This window comes from Apodemus sylvaticus, chromosome 11 (genome assembly GCF_947179515.1).
Source record: "Apodemus sylvaticus chromosome 11, mApoSyl1.1, whole genome shotgun sequence".
Lineage (NCBI taxonomy): Eukaryota > Metazoa > Chordata > Mammalia > Rodentia > Muridae > Apodemus > Apodemus sylvaticus.
Genome location: NC_067482.1, coordinates 56,774,752 through 56,794,215, shown reverse-complemented (window position 1 = coordinate 56,794,215; position 19,464 = coordinate 56,774,752). Strand labels below are relative to the sequence as shown.

General features: G+C 41.6%; 1 protein-coding gene across 1 annotated transcript in view; it reads left to right on the top strand.

Annotated features, from left to right (window-relative positions):
* Tbc1d19 (TBC1 domain family member 19) overlaps positions 1 to 19,464 on the top strand; it is a 95,683-nt gene that overhangs the window by 12,397 nt on the left and 63,822 nt on the right. Inside the window, exons 2-8 of the mRNA XM_052199158.1 lie at positions 10,600 to 10,672; positions 11,749 to 11,794; positions 12,061 to 12,136; positions 14,237 to 14,311; positions 15,662 to 15,725; positions 16,924 to 16,970; positions 17,125 to 17,235. Coding sequence (XP_052055118.1) covers positions 10,600 to 10,672; positions 11,749 to 11,794; positions 12,061 to 12,136; positions 14,237 to 14,311; positions 15,662 to 15,725; positions 16,924 to 16,970; positions 17,125 to 17,235 — 492 coding nt within the window. The remainder of the gene's footprint in view (positions 1 to 10,599; positions 10,673 to 11,748; positions 11,795 to 12,060; positions 12,137 to 14,236; positions 14,312 to 15,661; positions 15,726 to 16,923; positions 16,971 to 17,124; positions 17,236 to 19,464) is intronic.

Below are 19,464 nucleotides of genomic sequence, written 5' to 3'. Positions count from 1 at the left end.
AAGTTCCTGAATGAATATCATCATCATCGACATCGTCATCGTCAACAACAACAACAACAACCAACACAGGGTACAAAGGGGTTGTTGAGGTAATTTCAGAAAGGGAAGTCACAGGATTATTTACAGAGCACACTCAACATGCCTCTGATAATCAGGAAAGACAGAGGAAAGAGTGCTATATCCTCTTCCTCTGATTGTTTTTACTTTCTATGTTCTGTGGGATCCTCTGTGATTCCACAAACAACCTGAGAACTGAGGTCAGGAGGCCCCAGCTACACAAGAACTACACACAACTAAGGAATGCTGAGTGGAGGAGAAGTGGTTTTCCACACCCATTGATTACCTCACACCAAGTTGTCAGCTCTAAAAACATACAAGAAACATTATGCAGACTGTGCAGGTTATATGTAGGAATATATATATATATCATATATGTATATTATATATATGTGTGTGTATATTCATATACATCTCTTTATATTATATATAATTACTTATAATGCATATATTATATAATTACTCTATATTATTTGTATATATTCACCATAATTTCCATATATATTCCACATATAATTATATATAATTTCCATATACATATTTCACATATATAATTATATATAATATATTCATTATAAGCATATATAATTTATAAATAATTCAATATTTCTATACTATGAAAGTTAATAACAAAAATTATATATATTTATATATAATTACATATAATATGTAATATAATGTACACTATATTCCATCAATATGGAATATATATGGAATATAATACATATATATTTATATAACAACAATGACAAAAGAGACCATGAATTTAAAAATAGCAAGGAGAGGTAATAAGAAGGTTTGGAGGGAGGAAAGTGAAGAAGCCTATAATGTAATTATAGGCTCAAAAAAGAAAAGAAATAATTAAAAAGCACTTAGGAGTTATAAGCAAATGGATTTGATTTTTCAGAAGTGAAAGAGTTATGAAACTGGCAAAAGCCACTCTAATCCATATGCATTTGTGTAAGCTGTTATTCATAGAATTGATTCTGTTATTCAGAAAATATTTGGAAGATGCTTTGTCACAAAAAATGTGATGTTAACTTAAAGGAAAGCAGCTGTGTGTGGTGATGAGTCTCAAGTGTTGAATAAAGATGAGCCATTGGGAAAACGTGCCTGCCTCTGCGACTTAATGGCTTCTCAGTGTCCAAAAGCTCTTTGTGGGTGATATTGGTGGTGACATTAATGACTATTACTTTCTGATGTTGCTCGATGAGTAAGTCAGTCACATGACTTAGTTAGCCAGTATCTGACCATGCATGATGTTACAGGATCACATGCAGGGAAAGGCTCAAGGGCAAAGCTGAGCAATGCATTTTTGTGTGTTAGAGACTGGAGAGTTTGGTGATATTAAATTCCACACCACAGACAATCTTTAGGAAACCATAGGTTATCAGATTTTGATGCTTCATAAGAGAACACCTTCAGTTGTCTGCAAAGGATGATAAAATTCTACTCTATTTCCAGTTACACCTATGTAGAGTCCAAACACATCAGACAAAACAGCAAGCGTCATAGGCTGACTACCAGGAAAATTACAAGAGTGATAGTTTTCATCTACTACTTTATACATTGAAAAGATTTTATAATGCTTCTTACAGATGTTTTCAGTTTGTGTTTGTTTCTAAAAGTAAAGCTACTTTTAATAAGTAGTTAGGATAATATATAATGGGTTATGATGATTATTATAAAATGAATCAGACAATCCTTTCTTGTGGTCCAACATTCATAAAATTTACCTGTGCTCCTCAGTTGAGCCATCCTTTGGCATGAGGTACATTCACACTGTTGTTAGACACACCACCATCCGTGCCCAGAACTGTTTAAAGCCGTCCTGGTTGAAGTTGTGTGCTTTATACATACTCCCCAACCCCTCCCCATCCCAATCACCACATTCTACTGTTTCTCACTCTGACTGTTCTGACAGAAACATAGCATAGTGTTTGCTTTTAATTTCCTTAAATGTGTGTCCCTTCTATGTAGCAGGATGTCTTCAAGTTCATTGTATTATATTCCATGCCAGAAATAACTTTTAAAAGGAAGAATAATATTCTAACACAGACAACATTTGCTTCTCTGCTCATTATCTATAGTTTTTGGGCTGTTTCCACCTTTGGGCTGTTGAGAATCAATACTGGTGTCAAGTGTCTATTTGCTTCCCTGCTCTGGGTTCTTTGGGGGTGCACCCAGAAGTAGAACTCCTGAATTGTGGGGTAATCAGTGCTTCCTTTTAAAGGAACCACCAAATAGAACCACCATGCTAACCATTACTTTTAATTGGTCTTACTTTAAGTCTGATAGTGTGCCAATACTTACAACTTATATAAAGCATCCCAGAGTCCTCAGTGATCTTTAAGAGCATGAGGAGCCTTCGATTGAGAATCAGCATTGTAGAGGAAGGAGCTCTAGAGGCCAGTTCTGAGTCCACAGCAGTGGCGGACAGGCGACAGGAGAGCTGCTCAGAGTGACACAGAGCGAGGCCTTGGATACGAGAGAACTTGATGAAGGTTGGAACATGTGGCCTTGAGGAAAGCAAATTCAGAGAATACATAGTAACTATTATTAAAAGGCTCTCAGCAAAAGGGATCGAGTTTACTCTGTGGCCTGAGGTAGAAGGGTTAGTGTTGGCACATGTTAAGTCAGTGCTGCCTGGCACTAACTCAGCCCAGCAATGTAAGGTAAGGGAGGCATTGCTGAGGTAGGAACGGAAACATTTGTAAGCTGGAAAGCAGCTCAGCTTCCATGTTGGATTTCCTCAGGCAGATGACCCGGTGGAGAGGGCAGTGGCCTCTAAGTGGTTGGTGGCACAGCAGAGCTTCCTACAGTCCCTTCTCATCCTACATTTCTACGATGTTCAGGCACAGACGATCCCTAGAGTCCAGATCAGTATGTGAGTGTGGTGAGAGGGGAGGTGATGGCCCCGTCAGGCCTTTGCTGTGTGCTCTGCTTTCCTTCCCAGGGCTCGTGGCCTGGCCTTCCTCCCTCCACTTCACTTTCCTGTACTCACCAAGATCAGGAGTTTAAGATTTCATAGCTAAGGCTTTGAAGTTGGGACTGTTCTAGTGGAAATGAGAACTGCATGTGCACCTGTGTGTCAGCAAGAGGAGGGACATGTGCCTTAGACATGCAGAAGACTGATACTGCTACCATCAGCATGAATGGATGAAGAATGTACAGCCTCAAAACAACATTGCCTGCCTCCTGGTTTTCAAGAGGAATATTTTAGTTCTTGTCGTGAGCTGCGGGCATTGAGTTTAAAGAAGGCTCAACTTCTGGTTGTAGATTTCCCCAAAAACCTCTTTCTCCAAGACTCATAACTTTTCCCATGGAAATCTGTTATAGATGTGTAGTCCATTACCATCTGGGCACATCTCATATTTTATAACATAATTTTAATTTATACTGGACTACATAGCCAAAAATTTGCTTTGATAATTTTCTACTCAATTTTCATAATAACTTCATTTAGCTTCTTTTAGAGAAGAAACAAATACAGAGATGTTAAGTGGCTTAATCAAATTATTAAGTAAGCCTGGGAGATAATTTCATCTCTCTGGTGCCAAACCAGTGCTCCTGCCTGCCATCCTCAGTGTTTTGTAAGCTGTGCTCCATCACAGCCAGGCTTAACAATGGCTAATTAAACAACTACCAAAGGAGTCCTCAGACTCCTCAGCATCAAAGGTCAGTGCAAGGCTGCACTGCTCCTGTAACTATTGGCACTTGCACGTGCTTGTGCTGGAAGCACCACACAAGTGAGGATGCAGCTGCAGCTGCTGTGCATGGCAGTGTGGGCCAGGGAAAGCACATGTGCCCATGCTCACACGGTAGCACGCTGCTGAGGTACAGCACCCCAAGGAGAAGGAGGCCATGTACACACAATTGAGCAGTCGGGTCAGAAGCCCTGGTCTCATCTATTAGTGATAAAGGAATTTTGGAATTTTCCTAAAAATAAAAATTTCTAACCACTTCTCTGTCAACTTCCTATGTCTCTTTAGGTTGAGAGTTTGATTAGATTACTGGGAAATATATTAGTAACATGGATACTTCTCTGTGAATCAGAACCTTTCTCCTCATTGAGTCATCATAATGCAATACAGAAATAAGATGCTTAAACTGTATCACACTAAAGCTGCTGCACCTTTTAAACACTGAATGCGAGTGAGAAAGGTTTGTTGTCAATGTATAATAATGTTGCCTTCAACGTGGTTTATACAGTAGGATTCCCAAAGTGTCTCTGACAGAGTTTTTCAGAGAGGCTCGCGCTACTGAGTCGTATGTTAGAAGCGTGTCACCCTAGCACGTGGTGCTCCTGTTACTGCTGTGCTGTGTGTTGGTTTGTGGCTGTGCCTTTGGAATGGCTTTGGTCCTGGGCTCCAACCCAGATCTTTGAGCCTGCTATGCAAGCCCTCTACCACCTAGCTGCATCCGCAGGTACCCTGTCCTGGTTTTGATTCTCTATTTTCTAAAGATTTTAATAATTAACCTGATAGTTAATTCGGTTGATGCCATGTCCAGCAGGGCTCAGGGAATGGACCTCACTGGGGCAGCAAGGAGGTGCAGAAGACAGCCAGGCAGGCAGATAGGCAGATACTCGGGCAGCAAGCTGGGAGCCAGTGGTCCAGGCTCTCTGCTAGAGGAATTTCTGGCCCGGCCCCTGGCCCGCTCTCACCTCAAACTCAATGTGTTATAGTGGAGTTAAACAGAGAGGTGGGGTTATTGCATACAGATAGTCAAAGAAGCAGGGTTTATGGTAAATAGCTGAACCAAAGAGGCAGACTTAGCCAGTCATATTTCGAAGTAGTCTCTAGACAGTATCTCAGAAGAAAGCTATGGTGGATATTTTCTGCACTCTGACAGCATCCATACACAGAGCAGAGCGGAAGGGAGGCTTTGCTGTTCCTCCACGGATCTGAGACCCTGGAATCCGCCATGGCTGTGCCGCATCAGCAGTGCACATCCTCTCGGGGTTGCACACTCAGGCGCTCGGGGCTGCACACTCAGGCGCTCCAGGTTGCACACTCAGGCGCTTGGGGCTGTGCACTCAGGCACTCCGGGCTGCACACTTAGGCCACGGGGCTGCACACTCAGGCGCTCCGGGTTGCACACTCAGGTGCTCTGGGTTGCACACTCAGGCACTCCGGGCTACACACTCAGGCCACGGGGCTGCACACTCAGGCGCTCCGGGTTGCACACTCAGGCACTCCGGGCTGCACACTCAGGCCACGGGGCTGCACACTCAGGCGCTCCGGGTTGCACACTCAGGTGCTCTGGGTTGCACACTCAGGCACTCCGGGCTACACACTCAGGCCACGGGGCTGCACACTCAGGCGCTCCGGGTTGCACACTCAGGCACTCCGGGCTGCACACTCAGGCCACGGGGCTGCACACTCAGGCGCTCCGGGTTGCACACTCAGGCGCTCCGGGCTGCACACTCAGGCACTGCACACTCAGGCACTCCGGGCTGCACACTCAGGCCATGGGGCTGCACACTCAGGCGCTCCGGGTTGCACACTCAGGCACTCCGGGCTGCACACTCAGGCCACGGGGCTGCACACTCAGGCGCTCTGGGTTGCACACTCCGGCGCTCGGGGCTGCGCACTCAGGCCTTCTTTGCTCCCTACAGGCTTGCGTTCACTCTAAAAAGTCTATCAACCTTGAAATAGTGAAAATGTTTAGAAGAAATAACAAGCTTTTTTTCTTCAAATTCTTTAAATGGTACTCTATGACTAATTTCCAAATACAAACCAGAGAAGAGAAAGGAAAACAAGAGAAGTTAAATTTCCATTTGCCTCCGTCATTGTGAATAATGAGCCGGAGGTTTTACAGCGTTTAAAATAAAATACTTCTGGGGATAATGGACTGGAAATTACTCTGCTCAGTTAAAAATAATTTTATGAAGTTCCTTATTTATTTTGGGATAAAATTGACTAAAAAAGATAGAACATGGTTTGGTGAATATAATTTTGTCAAGCAGCAATTGATGTCAGAGCAGTAGATGGGATGAAGCGTGGAGGCCGGGCCTTGTCAGTCAGTTGATAGTCTAGTCAGAAAGATAAATGAGATGAGAGCTCTGTTGTAGTCCCTGTGCTGTCACAGAGGACATAGTGTTCTGTCTTTGTTGGGGGAGCTAGAAGGAGGGGTTTGGAAATTGCTATTTTGTGATTTGTGATGTATTTGTCATGAGGGAGCGTTTGCTTCTAAGGAAATGACACAAACGGAAGCTTGATGCCCTAGAGGGTCTTCCAGTTGTGGGAGCATGGGATACTGACCAGGGCCTGCTGTGGTGATAAACCAAGAGGATCTTTAGTGTGGTCAGGCAGCACCAGCAGCCGATCTGTAGGGATAAGGTAGATTTACAGTGTAAAGGGCTACATCTGCCTGGTGGAAAGTTCAGGGTACTTTGTATGTCTGCAGAGCCACAGCCAGGAAAAATGTATTTTAGGAAGAAAGCACTAGAAGGCAGATTGGAAAAGAAAGATGTTGGTACATTCATTCATTCAATAAACATTTATTATGTATCTGTTTTGTGAAAGTAACTATTTTAGGCACAAAGATAGCTGCTGTAGTGGAACTTGCTATTAAACGATGAGGCATATAATTTACCAATGAATACAGTAAATGAATCAATTGATAGTGAATGCTAAGGAAGAAGAGGTAAAAGAGCGTGGGCGTGCTGGGCTACGAGCGCAGTCTGAGTAGGGCGGTGGATTAAGTTCAGAAGCCATGGCAGTTGAGTGAGGGCTGAGGAGGACTGGGCTGTGAGGAGCGCTGGGCCGTGAGGAGCGCATGCTTCCGAGCACTTCCTCTTTCAGATTTTAGTTCCCAGTACTGGTCCTGAGTCCTTACCACTGTCTGTAATTCCAGTGCTGGGGATCTGACACCCTCTCCTTGCATAAATTTTAAAAGAAAAAAAAAGAGGACTAGATTAAAAATAAGACCTTAGAATGAAGAAAACGAGTGTATTGGAAGATGTGTTTTTCTTCTTTTCCATTTTTGAAGCTTTTCCTTACAGATAACCAGTCTGTAATGCATGGTTCAAGGTGAAGGGCCTTTGTAATGCCTGGCCTGGGAGGGGTTGGCGTCACAGACCCACCCCTCCATGTGGACCATTAAAACTACACGTCAGTTTCTCCCTGGCCACTTGATGTTTATGCTAATCGACTTCCTGCATCTGTATATCTCTCAGTGTATTGGCCAGGGTTCTCTAGAGTCACAGAAATTATGGAGTGTTTCTATATATTAAGGGAATTTGTTGTGATGACTTACAGTCTGTAACCCACCTAACCCAACAATGGGCAGCTGTGCTTGGAAAGTCCAAGAATCTTGCAGTCGCTCAGTCCCACGAGGATGGTTGTTTCAGCTGGTCTTCTGTAGAAGTCGGTTCCAGCAGATGTGCTGGCAAGTAAGTGCAAGCAGGCCAAGAAGAGCGAATCTATCTCCAGGGTCCTTATTTAAGTCTCCAGCAGAAGGTGTGGCCCAGATTAAACGTGTGTACCACCACGTCTGGATCTGGGACTTGTTTTGTCCTAGGCTGACCTTGAACTTAGAGATCTTGCCTTAGTCTCCTGGGATTGAAGGTGTCTACTACCTTCCCTGGGCCTAAGCTTTTCATAACCACTATGCCTCAAGATCTCCATGCCAAGATCCAGATCAGAAACTGGTATCTTCCAGTCTCAAGATCTGGATCACAGGTGAGCCCTCTAATTCTGGATTGTAGCATTCCAGATATAGTCAAGTTGACAACCGGGAATAGCCATTGTACTTAGTATAGATTAGTCTTGCCAACTTAAAAATCTAATGTCATCTAGTATTTTAAAATATAGGTTTATTTATTTATGTATGTGTTATGTATGTGTATGTGTGTATACATCATCACGCGTGTATGCTCATGTATGTGTGCTCAGGTGCATGTGCACAAGCGTTTGTGTGTATATGGTTGCCAGAGGTTGATACTGGGTGGCTAATCCAATCATTCTTTCCTCCTCTTCCTCCTCCTCCTCCTCCTCCTCCTCCTCTTCCTCGTCTTCTTCTCCTCCTCCTTCTTCTCGTCTTCTCTTCTTCTTCTTCTTCCTCCTCCCCCTTCCTCCTCCTCCTCTTGCTCCTCCTCTTCCTTGTCCTCCTTCCTCCTCCTCCCTCCTCCTCCTGCTCCTCCTTCTCCTCCCCCCCTCCTTCTTCTTGCTTCTTCCTCCCCCTCCTAAAACCCGGTGTTTCACATGAACCAAGACCTTTGGCTACTCTAGTGAGCTAGCTTGCTCTGGGGTCCCTTGTCTTTGTCTTACAGGTTCTAGAAATAAGAGCAGGCAGGCACCATATCTGCCTGGCATTTAATGTCAGTTCTGAGGATGCCATGTCTGGTGCTCACATTCTCACAGCAAGAATCTCACTTTATTCATTGAATCTTCTTTCAACTTTCCTTCCTTCTTTTAAAAACATGCTTCCTCTGGTAAAGGCTGACTGATGATCTTAGTGTTTGAATAACCTGGACTTCACTGGCGGTAAACTCCTAGTGCAGCTCTCCATGTTCTGTCTTTATATGTTCTGTCAGCTGGACCCCAGGCTTCACTGGCCTTGGGTGTCAACAGCTGTTAGTAGTAGAGTGTTCTTTCATTGACTAGCACATACTGTCTAAGTATCTTTTCTGCAGATTTAATAGCTGTGTCTACTCAATGCCTAGAGCCAGCAATTCATTGGGGTTCTAACTGGATCTGTTTTAGTTTTAGCTGTAATGCTTTAATTTTTATGTGTACAAATGTTTAACCTTAATGTATGTTTATGTACCACATATATTCCTGGTGACAGTGGAGACCAGAGGGTATTGAAACCCTTCAAGTGGAGTTAAGGACAGTTGTTTACGGCCATGTGGGTGCTGGTAACTGAACTCAGATCTTTTGTATGAGCAGCAAGTGTCCTTAGAGCTGTCTCTCCAGCCCACAAGCTGAACTCCTTATAAATTAAACATTCCCTTGTACTGTTTGGTTTCTCACTTGAGACCGGACAGAAAGCCGGGATAAATGTGTTTTCTTTTCCTTCCCAGTTTTCAAGGTAATGAGTTATTCCCCTGCCGTCCACAGTCTGATTACCTGTTTTCACTCTATGTGTTCTCATCAGAAAAAGGAGCCCCAGGTGGCTACCATGCTCCTTTCCTTCCATCTCCACTGGAGTTGGCCAAACCCCTGTAGACTTTAGGTCCAGCTCTACAGTACGCTGCTTAACTGTTCCAGAGCGTAGTTGTGGGCTCTTTTCCTCACACATGACAGGTACCCTTGATCACTTAGTTTCTTTGCATACAGTTGCTAACAATGAACTGATCTCCTGGCTGGTAAGTGGTCAGAGCCAGTGTATTTTGAGTTTATAGTAGATATCATCTCGTTTTTCTATAAATATTTTTTCCAGAATTTTGGTTTTGATATTAGTTGGTCTATTTTTATGTGATTATAAAGGAGATTTTTTTTTAAAAAAAAGAAAAAGCTCCAGATAGAGATGATTCAGTTAAGAGAGTGTATTGTACTTGAGAAAACCCTAATTTGGTCCCAGCATCCATGTTGGGCAGTTTACAACTTCCTGTAATTCCAGCTCCAGAGAGATCTGTTGCCTATAGCTTCCATAGGCACCTGCGTTTTTCTACATATATACCTGCACAGAAGGGCATATGTTCACATAAAAAAATAAAAATAAGTAAAAATAAAAATGTTCACAGTCACCTCTTTGCAGGAAGAGGTTGAGCCACAGAGATGCTAAAGTGTTGTTGAAACTTACTAAATGTGAAAATTCTGACCTGGAGGATCATCAGGTGGGTGGCAGTTTCCTTGCAGAAGATTTAAAGTTTGAGGAAAGGAGCAAGGTAGATGGGAAGTGAAAACAATCTTTGATTTCATATGTTTGAAGTGAGCATAAAATACCATGTATTTTAAAAGCTCAAAAGTAACAGAAATGGCTTGTTAAAAACTGTGTTTCTTGAATTTCCCAGACAGAGCTGTGTCATGAAATGCAACACACTGATGAAGATCAAACCCACCACAAGCAGGGAAAACATGTTACTTATGGCAAAGGCCGCAGTGTGGAATGCAAAGCATCCATTTGAAGATGCAGGAGACCTCACAGTAAACACTAATGAATAGGGATTTAATCTACTTCTTAAAAATAGCCACAGCATATGTATATTGAGCAGCAATTGAAACTAGAAGCGAGTATCCAGATATGCATCACATCAGCAGATTTTTGACCAGGTGTGGCTGCCCTGGACTTTGGATATAATGTGAGAATACATGACTGAAATGTGAGCATATTTCTACTTGGACTTTACCTAAGCATGCTAAGTATTTGTAAGTTATATGTTGCATTTCGCGTATGTGAGAGCGCTGTCATGAAAGTAGGCAAGGCCTTCTCTGTGGGATGCCAGTTCAGGTAGGTCTAGGCTGCTGTAGCCTCCAAGTGCATTTCAAAAAGAGTCAGGTGTTTCTCCACATTTGTTAGCATTGCATATGAACTCAAATGACATAACTTTTTACTTCTGTTTTCTCTTTCCTTTGTTTTCCAAAAATCTAGGCCTGTCTTCAGAGACCCGAGATCAGACTTGAATCACTCAAAGAAGATATTAAGGACTTCTTTAAAGTATCAGGTTTGTAAAGTCCCGTTACCTTTAAGGATCCTCAGACTTCCAGCTACTTCAATACTGATGTCCCTTGGCTGCGGGCTTCTGTTTGGAGAGGGTCAAAATGCACACATCTTAATGAAATGGTGCTGATATTCAAGGACACTGTAGAAGGGACTGCTTCACATTAGTCACTTGTTTTCTTTCTAGTCAAAATTGTCTCAAGTATAGGAAATAGATCCTTATTAAGTAGCCTGTATTCTCCTTTTACATTATTTTTCTCTGCTCTCAAAACAAAACAATACTGTTGTATTGCCAAAAAAAAAAAAAAAAAAAAAAAAAAAAAAAACCCAGAAAGAAAAATCTTAATTTTTGGACCAGAAGGGGCAGCGTGGGGCCAGCACTTGCAGATGGGAGCTGAGACTGCGTGGCAGCTCCTGACAGCAGTGTGTGTTTGTTGGCCAGGAGTGTGAAGAGTAGCCGCTGTACCTGGTTCTCGTGTTCGGTCTCTGGTATGGACCGACTGTCTATTGGCCTTGTTGCTGACACTCTCAGCATAGCGTCAGTTCAAAGACGTTGGCACTCACTTAGAGCTTTGGTAGTGGAAGAAGGCATGACTCTGAACTCAAGACAGCGATTCAGTAGGTTCACTTAGAAAGCAGCTAATGGTTAGTACAATTCTTTGGCAAAAAACCATGATGCCAACATTTTAGTGAGTTAAATTTATTAAGTTCAGGCTAGAGAGTTAGCTCAATAGTTAAGATTACTGATTGTTCTTGTAAGAGTTTCTGGTTCAGTTCCCAGCACCCACATGACAGCCTACAATCACCTATAATTGTAGTTACAGAGCATCTGATGCCCTCTTCTGACATTCACAGGTTCATGCATGAATTTGTGTGTGTGTGTGTGTGTGTATGTGTGTGTATATACACATACACACACACATATATATATATCTATATATTATTTATATGTGTGTGTATATATACATATATATACACATTTAGGCACATACACATAAAATGATAAAGTTAAGAAACTATAAAAATTGCTATGTTGCATATTTAAGAAACTAATATTTATTTTTTAAAACTTAAAAACAGGTTGGGAGAAGAAACTTCAGAATGCTGTTTATAGTGAACTGAATGTGTGAGTTTTTCCCTCATCTATTTTGAGATACTATTTTGTTCAACTATACTTACTTTGTGAGTATTAAAATTATTGTTGCTGTCTATACCAAACTCTCATTAGCATACTTATTTCAGGAAAGTTAATGTCACAAAAATTTTATTAGACAGGTACAGACAAATGAACTATTAGCAGATACTCTGTTTTGTTTGCAGCATTGACTTCTTACCAAAGTAACCATTATTGAGAGCTCAGCAGGCTACTTATCTGCCTCTCTTTGCTTGCAGGTTTCCTTTGCCCAGTCATCCTTCTGCACCTCCTGAGCATCTCAAAGAACCTTTGGTGTACATGAGGAAGGCACAGGTCGGCCCGTGTTCGTCTTCATTTTCTTCTTGCATGCCAAGCAATGCAATGCATAGTATATTTTGTTGACATAATATATATTATTCATCATATAAAGACTGAGTAAGGACCTCTTAAATAATAATAATTATTGTACACTCTGCCTTTTTATTTTTAGTAATCAAGGATCATACCTATTTAACTATGGTAACCTAGAAAACATTACATAGAAAGAAAGGGTTGTGTACCATATTGGTCTGAAGTTTGAAATAGAGTAAAGCCTTCTATAACCATCTTCTCCTCATGGCCTGTGAAGTTAAAAGAATCAAATCTCAATGAACATCAAAAAATCCTCAAACAAATACTATCCCCCAAAAAACCAACAAAAATCCTCTGTCCTTTGAAGCCAGTGTTACTGATACCATATTTAAAATAAATTTACTCTCCCAGCAGGCTGTCACTGATAGTTGGCTGCCAACAAGAAAGAATCCAGTTTAAAAGTTAAAAAATAAAACAAGTACAAAAACTATGAGAGGACATTGACACGCAATGAGCCTGTCCCCTGCTCGCATCCCTCTAGCCGTCCTTTACTGGGCACAGCCCACCCACCTCTCTGGCACAGCAATATTTGTGAACTGTCCTCTGAGTGCTGGAAGGAGCTGTAGCACCATCACAGACAGAGATGGGGTTCTTCTTCCCAGAAAGGCCTCAGAAATAGATTAAATTTTTTTTATTATAAAGATTTAAAATCATTCCTACAGAAATCCCATAAACTCATTTATCCCTCTGATCCAGGCCATGCCTTTGCTGCTGTGGATAAAACTGTGCTGTGTCCCTGCCAGGTTCCCTGTAGTTTATGTTAGCAAGAGTCTAACTTTTACTTTCGTTAAAACCTCCTTCAAATGAGATGATTGTCTTGGTTAGGTTTCCATCACTGTGAAGAGGCATCATGACCAAGGCTGTTCTTATAGAGGACAACATTTATTTGGGACTGACTAACATTTTCAAAGGTGTGGTCCATTATCATCATGGCTAGAAGCATGGCAGCAGGCCAGCAGACATGGTGCTGGAGGAGGAGCTGAGTGTCCTGCATCTTGATCTAAAGGCTACTAAGAGAAGACTAACTTCCAGACAGCTAGGAGGAGCGTCTTAAAGTCCACCCCTAAAGTGGCACACTTCCTCTAATAAGTCCACACCTACTTCAAGAAGGCCATACCTATTTATAGTGCCACTCCCTGAACCAATCATATTCAAACCTCTACAATGATGGTGCAGTATAACAGAAACCATGGAGATTTTGAGGAAATATGTAATATATTTATTCTTGGTGCTGTCTCTAAAGACTTGCAGTTTTCCTACCAGTCAGGGTTTCACAGTTACATAAGTCTTAACAACATTGGATTAACTGAAATTTAAACATTTAAGATTTTATCCAGTGTTACTTAAACTTCCATGACTATGAAAGTCCATTTCTGTATAAAACACTTTGGGAACTACACTGGTACATTCAAAGAAAGTGGCATCTGAAGAAACTAGTACATGTATGGTGCTTGTAAGTGCTAGCAGCACACGGAGCTCTAATGTGACAGCAGCTTAGCACTTGACATGGGCTCACTTGTTAAATACTCATGGAAACTGATGAAGTGGCTCACCCTGCCCAACCTCACACAGTCAGTGGTAGGCCTGGAACATGACCTGACCAGTATGCTCCAGAGTCCATGCTTCCCACTGGAACTCATTTAGCGCTATACACTTGTGGAAACTCAAAATACGCTATGTGTATGTGGTCCCAAAATGACCTACAGGACTCCCTCCCAGTGCCTTAAAGGACCTCTCACTAAGCTCTAGTTCTCAAAAGTTCCCTTGTATCTCAACTGTACCCCACTGGGGTAAAAGACTTTACTACATCTCTCTGAGACTATTCAAACCACACGACTGCTGACGTCACAGCACTCTGAACAGTAGCTTGTGCACAGGAGTAGTCAGTGTTTGTTGAATTAACTAATGAGTGAGGATAACCCTCTCAACCAGCTTTGCCATTTCTGTGAATATCATAGTAACTTTTTCTTATTAGGATAGATATTAATGAAAAACAATGATACGTTGTTCCTTTTGTTTCAGGGAAGTTGGGAAAAAAGAATCTTGAAGAGTTTAAATAGTATGTGCACGGAACTGAGTATCCCATTAGCACGAAAGGTACATTAACCTTTTTCTACTGAAGTATTTTACTGTGAGTTAACTACTGAAGAATGTCATAAAGTTGTATAACTGTATAATAGGCTTGGTATCTTCATTTAGTGGTATGTCTTTTTAAATAAAAATTTGTAAGCACCAATTGTTCTGTTATCTTTTATGCATATTCTTTATATATTTAATGATTGCTATAATAAACCTATGCTGTAGCCTATGCAGTCATTTGGTTATTGACTTACTTGGTTTCCTATTGCTGTGCCAGTTATGGAAGGAAGAGTTTATTTGGCACTTACTGTCCCGGAGGGGTGGAGTCCATCACTGTTATGGTCAGGAAGCAGGCAGTGGGCAGGCATCAAGACTGGAGCAGCAGCGAGAGCACCAGCAGAAATCAGAGAGGAACTTGGGAGTGGCACAACCCTTTGAATTCACAAAGCGTGTCCCAGGGACATACTCTGTTCAGTAAGGCATTGCAACACGTTTTAACCCGGCACTACCAACAGGGGGATCACTTGATTCTAATGCCTGAGATTTCAGGGGACATCTCACTCAAACCAGCACAACTGTAAAGAATAAGTATACTTTAAAAATTGTAGTGACATTTAGTCTTCATACATGCTGCGTAAATGAGCTCTGTAGCACTAAGCCTTCAAGTTCAAGATCCCTGCAGCCTTGAAACTGGCAATGTGATGACATCTTCCTATTGTATTAATGTAATGAATTAAAAGAGTAATTTGTTGTATCTCTGCAGCCCTTGGATTGTAGTTAGATCTATTCCTTACTAAATGGTGGAAGAGGTTGGAAATGAAAGAAAAATCACCGGGAGTGAGTTTGTTCTAGATGCTACTCACAAGGAGGAAGGCGTTTCCCTTCACTTTCTTCTCAGCCTGTTAGTTATCCTCTGCTGCTGAATAGACTTTTAATGAGAGCCAAGGAGAAGCCACTGAAGCACTAACAGGATAGTGTACAGGAAAACCTCAGATGAATGCAGAGTATGATGTGAGTCTGCCTTTCACATGAGTAGATAGTGCTGCAGACTCAGTCGTTTTCCCCCAGCCCATCCTGCCATGCATTCCTGGCTTACTGATGGGGTAAGAGCTGAGGGGCACGGCTGAGGAGCAGTTCTTTGTGGGGTTTACTGGCCGAGCTGATCTTGTACCTTCTCATCTTAAACCCATTAGCATCATGTTCTAACTAAACTATTGAGACTAGATATGTTCCAATCATTGTAAAACTTAACTTAGGTGTAATTCAAAGAGGTTTCAGTGCTTAATTGGTTTCCCTTATGCTCTAGTACCTTATTTAAACCTTTAAATAAGTTACTGAGTTTTGAAACTAATTAAAAAATTCTTTTAGAGACCAGTTGGGGAGCAGAAAGAACTTCTCAATAAGTGGAATGAAATGGGAACTGATGAGCCAGGTATGTGTTGGACTTCCTACAAGATTGGTAATTGAAGTCAAATAACATAGAGGCACAGTGACCTTCCACCTCCCCTAATCCCCAGATATCTGATTTGTTGATTTCTGTTTTGCAGCATAAGACTTTCCAATTTTAGACTGTGTTTTCCATTACTTGGATAATATTAAATCATTTATCCATTGTTTTCCAAATAGCATTTTAAAACATTTTTATAAAAGAGTAAATAATTTTTCTTTCACCTCTTCTGTGATGTCCCTGGAACCTTAGGTGTAGGAGTTTTGTTATAGATTTATCAACTGGGGAAAAGGTTGTAAAAGACAGAGGACCAGGGTATTTGCTGTGAAATCATGTCTTCTGTACAGGACAGGGAAACTGTACCCACAAAATAACAGCAACACCGTAGGGTAACCTAAACAAGACCCAAATAAGGACCACACCCATTGTTATGCCAACATAGACCGGGAAGATCTCATGAACGTCCCACTCCTAGATGGCTGCAGACAGTTAATGTCTGCTGAGAGAGGAGAGATCAGCCCTCCTTAGGGATGCCCCGAGCCTTTATCCAATACCAAGGGTTCAGCCCTAAGACATATGCTTATGAACAACTCTAAATGGACTTGGTTGTATTTATAGACTTATGTGAATGTAACATTAATAATTAAAGAAAAACATGCAAACAAAATTCATTTAATAGGTTCATAAGACTTACCTTAGCATAAATTTCAAGAATTTCAAGTGTTTTTAAATTGTGTCTTGTCTTTAAATTTAATACATAGTCAACTTTATAAACATAATAAATAACGACTGTCTATTGTAGATGCCTGTAATAGTTTGGACAGACACACACATGGCTGCCCTCCTCCCAGCCCCTACTGCGAGAGCTATCTGGGAACAATAATAGGGAACAGGACAACTGACATTGAAAACTGAAATCAGAAAAGTTTAACCAAAGCAGAGGAATTCACTGAGAATGAATTATTTGTATTCCAAGTACTTTGAAATTCTCATACAGAATCTTTATAAGAAACTCTGAAGATCTTCTGTATTTCTGTTTTCCCAGTGTCTCAGATAATGTAATTAATTATAATACTCTATAATTAAGTGATTCTTCTCTGTAGAAATGCAGGAAAGTGACATTAATATTTATTGATTATTTCATATATTATCTGAAATTTTGTTTTACTCTAACTCCTTCTAGATTTAAGCCTTTTTCGACCTGTTTATGCACCTAAGGACTTTCTTGAGGTATGTTCTATCGGGTAGATATGCAGATACGATGGGTGTAATTGAAGAGCTGTGCATGACCCCAAATGGCCTTTTACCCTGAGGTGATACAAGCATTATGTTGGCAAAGGAAAGCATATGAAGAAACTAACCAGGTTGTTGTTTATTTTTAAAGGTATTAATTAATCTCCGCAACCCAAATTATGAAAATGGTGATTCTCTTAGTTTTAGGACTCATTTGGGTTTAATCCAAGTTCCTCTGAAAGTAAAAGACATCCCTGAATTGGTAAGTATACACATTGAAGAATAAATTTATGTATGTTAGAAGATAACCATCAGAAAAACATTTTAGTGCAGCATATATCTGTTATAATCAGAGTCATGGACATGTTAAACAATTTGCTAATGTGACATCCTTTTTGTTGTAAATATGTACATAGAAAGAACAAGTGTATGTGTGTACAGGTCAATTAAGCTAACATTGGCCTATAAATGTTTTGCCCATTCCAATAAAGAACAAATATTTATGAGGCTGTTTGCAGAGACCCAGGCATTTGCAGAGAGATGTGTGCTTATAAATATGATTGTGGGGCTGAAGAGATGACTTAGTGACAAGAACAGTGGCTGCTCTTCTAGAGGTCCTGAGTTCAGTGCCCAGCAACCACATGGTGGCTCATAAACATCTGTAATAAGATTGGTGCCCTCTTCTGGTCTGCACACACACACATGCTGTATATATAATTAAAAATTGATTGGAGCAAATTGTACGATTGATAAAAGGCTGTTTAAGAAAGCACATGTTATTTGGTGTAACCAACGTCCCTGGAGCCCAGAACGTGATGGGACACCAAGAGAAACTGCCTTTGCTCTGAACACAGCGAGGCCTTCGTTTAAAAGGAAACTGAGGAGATTGCCTGATGGTGAATGAAGCTGCTGTTACTTCTTCTTTTGTTGCTCACTCAAAATTAAGAAGGAATGCAGCATTGTTAGTGCCTTTGTGGTGAACTGTTAACTTTACAGTAGATAGGTCATAAGTATCTAAGGCAGGGAGAAGTCAGAGCAGCCGGGCAGTGTGGCTGACAGGTGCACATCACCGCTCCATCTGTTGGCCGCAGCCTCCGCTCTGCTCGCTGCACTGTGCTGGGTCTGAACTGTCGTCCTTTGGCCCAATGGCTCAAGTTATTTCGTGACTGAAGGGATGATTGGAAGGGATACTTGGAAGGCTCCAGCAGGACAACGTTGTTTCCCTTCTAGTTCCTGGGTACAATGTCCACTGCAGCCCAGCTCCAGTCTGCTCCCTTGGCATTTCTTTTTTGTCATGACCATTGGTCTTGGTCACAGCCTTGAGCCCTGGGAGGAGACTTTTCTGATGTCACACTTCCTTTCATGCATGCTCCTAGAATCCACAGTTGCTTTCTACACTTGCTACTTCTGTTTTTCCTTTTGACATCTGTGGCTTATATTTTCCTTCTTAACTAGTAATTAACTGATAATAGAGGCAAAATGGCCTTCTTCAGAGACCTTGGAAAGGCTCAAGGGTCAGAGACACCGTGGATCCCTGCCTTGGCAATCTGTAGGGCTGAGAATGGAGGGTCTGTCTGTGAAGACTGTCAGGTGGAACGCCTTCCCATTGTGCAGTCACATGACTCACGTAAGCGCCCAGAGCATCGTCAGCAGAGATACAGACTCACAGCAGCTATTAACTCAGAGAGCTCTAATGTCCAGTAGGAAGGTAGAAGTCATTAACATAGGACCAAGTGAAAGTCCAGGGAGTAGTGAGAGCAGCATTCTTATTTCTGCTGCTGTGCTTTCCCACCCTCTACCGGCTCTAGAATACCAGACAAGCTAGCAAAGATTTGGAGAACCTTTCTAGTTAGTTCCACAGCTGGCTGCCTATAGAGCTGCCCAACAGAGTGGCCTACCACACTCTAGGAAATCCCTGCTGCATGGCTCCCAGGAACATCCTTTTATTGCCCTTTTTCCCAGACTTGAGTGTTGAACTTAAAATCCCAAGATGTTCAAACTTTTGCAATTTGAGAACATGAGACAGTGAATTCAGAGAGCAAAAGGAGGGGGGAGGGGAGGAGTGAGGGCAGGAGAGAGAATGAGAATAATGCATATAAGAAAGAAAATTTATAAAATGACCACTAGTGGGTGTTGTAGATGTTTAAGGTTGGACTTAGGGTGCCACAGAAGAGAATGACTACAGTTTGGCTCCATATTATCTTAGATTTATAGAATGACGCAAGACAGAAAACAGACATGCCCCCATGTTCCAGCGCTGGTGTCAAAAGTATATTCTCCTTGTAGTCTCAGGCTCTGGCTGCGATTTGGAAGCAGTGTGTTCTGGACCCTGGTGGAGTCTTTTCCCATAAACTCTTTCTGAAAATTCTCCTTCTTTTTGGTTAGAGTAGTAATTGTTGAGCCAAATAACAATGGCAGGTTCTTCCCTAAGCTATGATCTTCTGTCCATTGACAAGGAGGATAGCACCAGGCGTGAGAGTCCTCTTGTGGA